This window comes from Scomber japonicus, chromosome 4 (assembly GCF_027409825.1).
Source record: "Scomber japonicus isolate fScoJap1 chromosome 4, fScoJap1.pri, whole genome shotgun sequence".
NCBI lineage: Eukaryota > Metazoa > Chordata > Actinopteri > Scombriformes > Scombridae > Scomber > Scomber japonicus.
The window spans coordinates 23,735,869-23,746,500 of NC_070581.1; the positions used below are offsets into that span (position 1 = coordinate 23,735,869).

At 39.6% G+C, this 10,632-nt stretch overlaps 1 protein-coding gene across 1 annotated transcript in view; it reads right to left on the reverse strand.

The window, feature by feature from the left end:
* The window catches only part of si:ch73-181d5.4 (uncharacterized), a 30,004-nt gene extending 19,714 nt beyond the window's left edge, over nucleotides 1-10,290 (reverse strand). The window contains exons 1-5 of the mRNA XM_053317992.1: nucleotides 10,223-10,290; nucleotides 9,019-10,111; nucleotides 8,652-8,898; nucleotides 8,150-8,416; nucleotides 7,782-7,959 (exon numbers count right to left, since the gene is read on the reverse strand). Coding sequence (XP_053173967.1) covers nucleotides 7,782-7,959; nucleotides 8,150-8,416; nucleotides 8,652-8,898; nucleotides 9,019-10,111; nucleotides 10,223-10,268 — 1,831 coding nt within the window. The 5' untranslated portion in view covers nucleotides 10,269-10,290. The remainder of the gene's footprint in view (nucleotides 1-7,781; nucleotides 7,960-8,149; nucleotides 8,417-8,651; nucleotides 8,899-9,018; nucleotides 10,112-10,222) is intronic.
* Between the last annotated feature and the right edge of the window lie 342 nt (nucleotides 10,291-10,632).

The window sequence follows — 10,632 nt, forward strand, 5'->3', positions numbered from 1 at the left end:
CTTCAGTTTGTTTATTCCCATGCCTATCTTCCTTTGCTGACGAAGACTTAAATGTGACACATGAGTCACAAGCAGGCTCACTGAAAGACAGGCACAAATGCGACACCAGTGTGGCTAGTCTCCGACTCACTCTTAAAGGGGCAGCCATGATTAGTACCTTCATGGCATCATGAGTACCAAAATATATGGTGTCCTGTGGTTAAGTGGGAATTTAACCTCAGGGGCAATTGCGTGAAAATGTAAATCAAACACCACACGATTCTAGTTCTCACTTTGTGTATTTGTGTATTTGTGTATTTTAAGCGGTTGCACTAACAGATTGATGGCTATAAGCCAGGCTGAATAGTTGGTACCATCCTTGGTTGGTGTTTAGGGAAACATTCACATGAGGTTTTGAGGGGAATATGTACTGTATGTGTTTATGCCTTATATCGGTGGGAGTTGATGCATTGAGTGTACTCTAAAAGCACTAATGATATCAGAAAAAAAAAGAAAATGTTTCAAATATGGCAGAATATTGCTGTAGTAGCTTTCTGTATTGTAACTATGTCTAATCCTATATAATTCAACAAATATGGTCATAAAACTACATTACTAATAGGCTGGAAGATGATATTTTGAAAGATATGTCTGAGCTTCTATCATTTGAACTGTTTAACAGCAGTGTTTGGAGGTGTTAAAATACAGAAAAGGCACCTCTCACAAACGGAGATATTGGGATTGTCAGTAGTGTGTTATTCATTTGTCCAGTAGAGGGTGCTCATGTTTTACAATTAAATGCTTGAAAAGAGGTACTGACAATGTGAAATAATTGAAGATACAAGCAGAGCAAACACAAGCCATGTGATCATGTGATGGAGAAACAGAAGTTAAAGATGCAAAAAGATCAAGAGAAAATGAAAGAATAGATTGTGGTGGTTAAAAGCTTACTGGCTTCTCCCCTGAAAGTACATGCCTGTTTTGCTCAGATTTAATACTCTTCCTCAACTAACTTCTCAAGCAATTTTCAAAACTGATTATTACACATGCCCGTACCTGTGCACTGAACTAAAGTGAAATAAGTATGTTACTAGACCAGGGTGACATTTTACTGCTGTAATCACTGAAACAAATCAACAAAGACCATGTGCCAGTTACATAAAATTATGCATCCAAGCAAAACTTGACATTCAAAGTGCAAAATCTTGGAAGGAAGGCAAAGAAATAGTTTATCAAAATTAAATTCTGTGACACATTGTGTTTAACTGCCAAGAAAAACTACTAAAAGTCTGACTAATATGTACCAAGAAGTAATATTTAAGGTTGCAGTAATACTGACATCCTGTCTGATGTAACATAATGATGACAAATGTTTGTGTATTTGTAGATGTTATTTCAGTGAACCCTGACAGAACTTCAAACCAAACCTTTCAAGTCATTTTCAAGTTGTACTTAAAGACTAGCCTTGTGCTTATTTTGGGAAATGTTTCTGACACTGGTTCAAGTTTGGAAGAAAAAAAAAACAGCACTCAATGACAGCTTCACTTAGAGCTTGTCTAATGGTGTTGAGTTATGGCCCCTTGAAATGTTGCCATTTCATCTGCTTGCATAACTAAACTGGTCACACACATAAAACTCCATATGCATTCATATATTTTGATTATTTTAAAACCTGGCATTGCTAGTGTTACATGGCCCCCCAAGTAGAAGGGACCATGCAGGGAATATGTAATTTTAGGAGACATGACTTCATAAGTCCATTGTTGATTATTCCATAGTGGGAGGACTGGATCAAGATTGTCAACATTGTCCTTTCCAGTGAGTCTGGACCAGTCGCAGTGCTGACATGTTGGGTTTCATTGTGTGCTTTTGTTGTGTGACGCAGAACAATGCTCAAGTTTGACAGTGATCCTGCCAACAACCAATTTAAATTAAACTAAAGGCAAAGGAGGAAAACAATGAAAGAGGGAGAAGTCGTTCTTTGCAACAGCAGGGATGAAAAGAGAGGGATCAAACTTAATTTTCTCATGTGTAAACCAATCAAAATTAGTGACTGTGGTACACCCTGAAATCAATTAATTCAGTGTTAGCTGTGGTTTTGATGTGGTCTTAGTCATCTGTTTGAATCTTTTCTATGGCTATTTTATTTGAAGGAATACATATAAAAACCATGAAAAGTATATTAACCACCATTATCCTTGTAATCATGTAAATATTGTGTGATGCTTTTCTCAATAAACTTGGAGTACATTTTGGACAGATTTTCCTGATGGAGAAAAACTGTGGGGCTGAAGCATGTATTTGATCACACAAGTTAGGCAATATAAAAGTTGCTCAAGGCTCCAACACCAGAGCAAGTTGTGTAATCTGTTTTAGTGGGGTTGTTTATAGTTTACAATTTAATGGCCATTTGTGATTGTAATTATAAATATTTAGCAAATGTATTTGTGCAGAAAATTTAAACCTTCGGGGGCCCTTTAGACATTTGGTGCCTATCTTACTTCCCCTCCCTAATACTCCAAACAATGACAAATTTGAGTAAAGGGTGGTCTAAATGTGTGTGATGCCTCATTGTCTCCTCTACTTGTAGTATGCACCATTTCCAAAAATGAGTTTGAAAAGATTTTTTTTAAATAATTTTTTTAATCAGCTGAGTGGGTTTCAGTTAGTTTACGTGTATTTATGTAGAAACAAGGCTAGGGGGGAAAAAGCAAAGTCACTTTGGGGTGTTTCACCAAAATTACAGCTGAATCGCAAAATCTTTCAGACTTAGAATTTCCTTGGGTCCTGGAGAAATTATCTCAAGCAATAGACATATATTTATATCTTTAATTTCAGACTAAGCACTGAAGAATAATATTTACGATAAAAGAGCCCAAATCTGAAAGTTTTGATATAATAAAAAAGGTCTATGACATATACTAAAATCACATTTCTTGATATCTCTATTCTGAATAATGTGGTGTAATTCATCACACTTTCAAGGCAGATGATAAACTAAATGAATTCTATAAGACTACATCCTTTTAATATACAGTTATTAGAATACTAAATAACAATAAAAATTACAAGGTAACACCAATGATGCTGTATGCTTCAGTTGAACAGTGAATTTCCTCTTTAATGCTTAGTGATCTGCATCATTATTTGTCAAGCATCTCAGAGTAGGAAATCAGTCCTAACTGGAAAAAGAATTCAGTGATGCGGGATTTGGCTATAAAAGCATTTACATTCACAGATTTCCATCTTTTGTATAATTCTAGAACTGTAGAAGACAATCGATAAAATGCCTTTACTCTCCTAAAAGTAGGCCCAAAAGTGCAACCGTTTTCCGAAACAGGGATGCTTGAAAAATGTCCGCCCTGATCTCTGATCAGTTCTGCATTACTACTACAAGTAAAAATTAAAAACAAGTGGGATAACTGATGGAGGGCAATGTCACCCCACAGACTGAGTATTAGAAAGCAAAAGTCTATGAAGTGTAGAAGCAAAACTTTTAACTATCCAGTAGAGAATTCAATCATGTATTGTAGGAAATCCCATCTAGTTTGAGTCTTTAAAACAATGTCCAATCCATCAGTTCCCATGACTATCAATCAGATCATCTGCTTAAAACTGTTAAACTGTTAAAGCTGGCTCTTTTATTGGATGAATATCATTCAAATGTCAGAGGTTATTTCTAGAAGATATTTTAAATTTTTAATAGTGAAGAACATTCATCAGAGGTAATGTGGCGATGTTTGATAGTATATATACTGATGAGGGAAAAAATTATCAAAAAGTAAAGCTGTAGGTTGTGTTCTTTGATAAAGAGTGACATATTTCTATTAAACTCAATCAATAAAAATTCAGCTAGCGCAGTGAGACACCATGACCAAGATCACCTTCAGGTCCAGCATCCACTGGTTATCTTCAAAAAGCACCTGATTTAAAGTTCAGGTCACTCTGATGTAAAGGCCAAGCTTTGTTTCCTGAGTTCCATAATGTCATGTGAGGCAGAGAGGAAACTGTGCAGCAAATCATCACGAGCAGCAACGCTGCCGTTCATCGGGCCACACTCAGCTGCAGTGGTCACACCTGTCTTGAAGACTGCTGGTGTGCAGATGCTGTCGCAGCTTGTATTACTTCCTGACCTCAACACCATTAAGAACTTGTGAGACACGCTGGAACACAGCTGGAGGTGTGACCTCTGCCTGCCAAGAGCCAGCAGCTCAATCAGGAGCCTCTCCAGAAATGCACCCCACATGTTTGACCCCACAGAAACACATTGAGAGGTTTGTTAGCTCCATGAGGTGTCAAGCAGAGGTGGCTGCAACAGGTGATCACGGAGAGTTCTGAAGTACTGCTGGTTCACAACTACTAAAGGAGTCATTGTTTGTGTTTTGTATTGTTAGTGTTCCTGTTGCTTGAATTTTATGTCAGTTTTTATTTCTTCTTAACATTACTATACATGAAGACTTTTTGGAGCTCTGAGGATCTTTCCAGTTGGACAATGCTTGTGGGCTGGAGACATGTCATCCTTCTTACTTCGATTTTTCAAAATGTGGGCAATGTAGGGTGAAAGTGTTTAAGAACTCTAAGATTTAAAGGGTGAGTTCACCCAAAGGCTTAGTGGCATCTAAACACGTTTTTATGTTCCTAGGTTATGTTCTCTAAAATGTCTGCCACCACCCCAGTATGAAGGAGGTGAATCTTGTTACGTCACTAAAAAGTCAATGATTTTCTTTGGAACCATTTATTCACTAGAAAATAGTTCCAATGAAAACCATTTACAGGGCGATTGTTGCTTCAAGTATCTTTATCAAGATTTTGAGCACTACAAATTATAATTCACCCCATTGTACTGGCATGGAATCGGGCAGATTTTAAGGGTAATTCCACATATATTATATTAGTTTCCTCCTAATTAGCATACATTATTTGACTTTAACATTTCAAGAATTAATGTTTAAATGTCATTTCTGTATTTAAGTAGGTTATTTCACAAAGCAAGACTGTGCAGTTAAACTGTGGTGGGTCAGACCTGGAAGAGTCCAACCAATCCCGGCTACCTGCTTCAAGAGACAGGCTCCCAACTGTCAAATGCCTTTTTTTGCTACCATAACCTCACGTGACATACTTAATACTCCCGTTATCTTCTTTGTAGAGGGGAGAGGAAAGAGTCCTTAACGGTTTACCTACTTAAAAGTCTCCAGATACGTTCACTTGAGGTTTGGAAGATATGGCAACGTTTTAAGCTTCCTCTACTGAAGTGAACTTATGAACGTATTAGTAATGCAGGAAATCTGTGTGTTGCAATGATACTGTCATAATGACCATTTGGTTTGCTGAACAAACATTAATACTAAAATTGCTCTGTTGTTCAAAAATGAAAGTTGTAGAGGTTGGGAAAAAGGACGTGGAAACTGACCACAGGTCAGTTTAATGTTTTTGTGTTTGTATTAATATGTTGAGAAGTGAAGTATATTTGAGTGTGAGAGCAAAAAACATAGGGGTTGGGGGGTTCAAAATGTAAGGAGCATGAGTGTATTCATACTATCTACATCTAATCTATAAATAATTTAAAAAAGGTATTAACCCAATTATACAAGTACTTAAATACTAAAAAAATGTCTGTCTTTGACCCAAGACGCCCCACAAATCTCTAAAGTTTGTATGCATGTACAGTATGGTGAGATGTAAGTGATGATGTTTTCTCCATTTGCAGAGGCACAGACGAATGGAGCCTTAATACTGATGGTGGCCAGTGGACACTTCAAAATCATCTTCATGGAATTGTGACAACAAATCTCCCATTCACTGTTCGACGGACTCCAAGTGGAAACTCATTCTAGCATCTGCACTGATGAATCCTCCAGTCTTCTCTGCATCAGCAAGAAGTCAACCTCCTCCTCCTCCACCTTCGTACCAGCTGCCCAGTCCCTATTCACTCAGGATCCTATCCAACCTCATATTGGTGTGTCTTCAACAAATGGTCCAAGAGTGTGTGTTTGTGTGTTGAGTGATGGTGGACAAGACAATAAGATGCTGTAAGTTACTAGATCCAGAGACTTAAAGTATGACACAGGGGGCAAGGAAAGTGGTAAACTGTTGCGTTGTGTGTATGTTATGAAGTGCATTGCGTGGATTAAGTGCAGTGATTTGTTTTCTGCAACTGCCAACAAAAAAACAAGATACTCCCTAATGGATGCATCAGAATACTAACAACTGTGCTGTTTGTGGTACCATTTCAAAGTGAAGTCTATGTTTGTAAAGCACTTGCATCCTTCAGACCTGGTGCTTGAACATTGGAGTACTTAATTGACAAATGAACCACTCATCAGGGAAACCATAAGGTTTGGGGAGTTGAAGTGCTGTGGCACGTTGTCATTAAACAGGCTTCACAAAATCAGTGCATTCAGTGGTACCATAGAGTTTGAAAGGTTTCATGTCTGTTAGCAAGACATCCTGTCTGTGCCGCGGTTACAAAAAAGAGAGCAGCCTTCTCACAACACCCGCCAAACACATCTTGAATGAACTGAGCTGACATCACAGTTCAATCAAGTTAATGCAATCCTTGTTGTCTAACATTAAAGGTCAATTAACCATCTCTTTTGGGCTGTGGTTGATTTAAGGTTCAAGACCTTGTGTGACTACTAATATTGAGAAAAGAAACGCTTCATTAGGATATGTACACTCCATTTTAATAAATACAAGCTTTGGGGCATAGACTTCTTTCCAGCATGTGTAAAATGTGCAGCTGTGTGGATGATGTGCAGTATGTAATAAAATGGAGTGTGCAGATCCTAGAGCACAATAGGATGATATTAAAAAATATCCAATTGAGCTTGAAGCTTCATTTTTTACCTTAGAAACAGTAGTGTGTTTTAAAAAAGGTTCAACTAACAAAAAGTACTATCTATACATTGCCAAAGGAAGAAGAGGAGTTCAAACTTCTGAGTACCTCATTTTTGGAGACACTTAGCAACAGAAGAATTTGCACAGTATTGTTTACTTATTCAAAGTATTCCAATCATATTGATGTTGTGAATATGTAAGCAACATCTTGTTGGCTCAGCTGAGCATATGAAAACATCTGCACTATGTGCACTGCAGGTTATAATGAGAAACAGACCCTTGACTAGAAAGTTCTCTTGAAGTAATCCTCATACACTTAATGGCAGCCTAGTTCACAGTACAAGGCACATTTCCTAAAAAGACTGTTGCCAACCTTGTACTAGGCTTTCCCTTTTACCAACTAAAACTTATTCCAACTGGTGCTCATCATTTAGTGAGGGATTGTCATGTTTTGCAACATTTGCAGTATGTGTATTTTTCACTGAAAACCTTTGAATTTGCAAAACACCTTTGCAAAGTCAGACAAAGTGAACTTTGGAGCAGTTAGGGTAAGTGTTCAACACATTGATATGAAACGTGGGAAAGCACCCTGCCTACCACACACATCATTGCTGTGTGTTGTCTAGTTAGTGGTTCCCAGTTTCATGAGACTGGTTTAAATAAGTGTGTTCAGTTGAATACTGAAATCCTGACGAGTCAAGATTGTTTCAGCGCAGCATTTCGGGCATTTAGATTTGAAAAAAGAACTATAAAAGTAAATACTTACCCACTGCTGACCCCTGCTACTTATCAGTCATCCCACAGAAAGAGTATGTAAGTGTATGTGTGTGTCGTTGCTTGTTGTGAATGATTGTGTTACATAACGCTAATTCAAAAGAGGGAGGAAAATCTATACTGCCAAAAGAAGCACTAGTGTTTAACCTGCTGTATGATTTGAATGTGTACGAGTAGTGAATGGTACATACACGCTGTGTAAAACTTAGATGATGGTATGGAAGTGGCCTGAACTCCTTTGAGAGTGGGGTCGCAGGCTAAGGGAGATGCAGCCTCCTTCTGTCTTCCACCATCCTCCATCTCCTTCTCTTCAACTCCTTCCTCAGATTTTTCTGCTAACCTCTTAGACGTCCTACCCGACTTCTGACCCTGGGATGAAAATATTTGCATGGCTCAAGCATAAAAATACTTCATAGTTTTGAATCTTACAGTGAAGTAAATCTGACAAACAATGTGGAAAGCTCACACCAAGAAAGAACATTAACAATTTTTTGGTCTATAAAAAAAGAACCTACAACATTTATCTCAGTTTCTCAGTCTGCATGTTTTAATTGCTTACCTTTGCAGTGGGTTTGGCTGCCGGAGCTTTTCTCTGTGCCCGTCCTTTGGACTTGGGCACCTTAGTGCCAGAGAGTGTCTTCATAGTGACGGCAGCATGCTGAAGGATGCAGTCAGTGCCACAGTAAACAGAGTCTGGTAAAGCTTGTTTGGAACATCCAGGTCCAATGCACAGAGGCAGAGAGTCGTCCGTCTCCATCTCCACTTCAGGTTCAGTCTCTGGCTTCGTTGAGGGAGCCTTCTCCTCCTCCTCCACCTCTACAGTTTCCTGAAACTAAATTCAAATCATCTTAGCAACTAACACCAGACTTCTGTCATGCAAATCAGTCAATGACTAATGATGCAACTATAACACTTTTATGATGAATTACATGTTTACTGAGAGATACACAACCTAAAAACCAACAGCTGACATATAAAAGTTAAGAAGCTATTTATATTTTGTTGTGACTAAGGGCAGTGAGCCATCTGGAAGTCACTGACAATCAAAATGAAATTCTAACCTTGGGGGCTTGCTTCTCTTCATGTCCCTCCTCTTTTTCACCAGGAGGACTTTGTGTCAAGCATTCGGGAAAGCTAAGCTCAGGCTCTGGCTGAGTGTGCGATTCAGATTGGAGTTGGCTTTGCTTCTTTGTAGTGCAATGGGGGCAGATGTACTCATGTCCTTTCCTCTCCATCTTGCGGCCTTCTGTCTCGCCAACACAGTCGCCATGGAACCACTCCTGGCAACTGTCACAGCAAATCATGAACCTAGGAGCAGTGAACAAACAGCAGTGAGCAGGAAATGAAACTTGCAGATGGTTTAGGTATGCAAACATTCGAAAGAGCAGCTTGGCCCAAGAGATCCTGTTACCAGAAATGAGTGTGTACCTTTTATTTTGTTTTTGTCGACAGATGCAGCACAGAGCCTCGTCCGATATGCTTGAATGCTTTCCTAAGGTCTTATCCTCCTCCTCTGGTGCATCATCATACTGTCCAGGAGTTACTTCAGGTGTGTGGTCTGAGTCAGTGTCTATGACTATACAGTCAGAGTTTGATCGCTGCACAGGACTCATATCAGGACTAATATCAGAGTCTATTTCAACAGGGCTGCTTGGATCATTTTCTTTTTGCTCTTCATGCAACTGCTGCAGCTGCTGTTCAGCTGCATTAATGAGCATCACCACGTCGTCATTGTCCTCATCATCTGCTATGATTGACTCAAGCTGCACTGCCCTGCCCCTCCCCCTGCCCCTTCCTCTGCCTTTTCCCCTACCTCTTCCCCTGCCTCTCCCCCTTCCTCTGGCCTTTCCTCTTGCACCTTTTCCCCCTCGAGCCCCCGTGTCTCCCTTCCTGCCTTTAGATGCCAGCTGCTCCTTAATCTGTAACAGAGTCATTTCATCGCTGTCCTCTTCCTGACTAGAGAGCAACACTACATCATCATTTTCCTCAGGAGCAACAGGCAGTGAAATCTCCATGTCATCAGCAGTTTCAATATTATCAGGCACCTCAGCTTCATCTGCATTAGTAGCTTCCGAGACATCCGGTGCTGCCAGTTCATCAGGCATTTCCAGTGACAAATCCTCACTGCCCCCGAGCAGTGATAAGGCAGTATGAAAGGCAGACCCAAAATCCTGCCATGAACTGGGGTCGAGGGTCGCTCCTGTAGAAGCTTCTGAGGCTGGTTTGCTCTCCTCGGATGCAGGAGAAGATGGAGCGGACCACTCAAGGTCATCTATAACAGTCCGAGTTGTCCGAGTAGCTTTCTGGGTAGCGCGGGTGTCTGTAGAAGTCTGGGGTGTCGGATTGCTTCGACGACTTCTGCCTCTCCGTACATGTGGAGGACTGTGGTTGAGGTCTCCAACTTCGTCCATGAACTCCCTTCTAGCAATGGTTGTCCGCCTAAATCCCCATGACTTTGTAACCTGTGACAGAGTCGGCCTGACACCCAAATCTGTCTCTTTTGACTGGCACTCCTGTTCCTCTACAGAGAGACAGAAGCAAACAGGATTAACAGAAACAGAACCATCATGTTCGTTTGTAACATCAGTCTGCTCATTTAAGCAAGTCACACACTAAAAAAAATCTGTTTTACCTAAATTATTATCATCTGTGATTCTGTCATTTTCCATTTGGTCCATACTGACATCCACAGGTAACAAGGCTGTTCGAATACAGAAGATAAAATTGGTCAGTATACAAGTTAAAAGAAATAGTAACAATTTGGATTAAGGGTTAAATGAAGGAAAAATAGGTACCTTTTTTAATCAAATGACTGCCGAAGTCAGAAATTTTCAGGATTTGCAAAGTGCCATTTCACTTGTCTCTCTGTGCACCTGTGTAAATTAGGAAGGGAAAATACACAGAAACAGATGTTTATATTCAGTTATAAGCTGACAACGAACATCAAATATCTACCCCAGAAGTCTAAATGATTCACCAATAAAGAGAAAATACTCATACATCTCATGTTAGTTCAAATGTATTTAGTTGCCAGTTCATTAC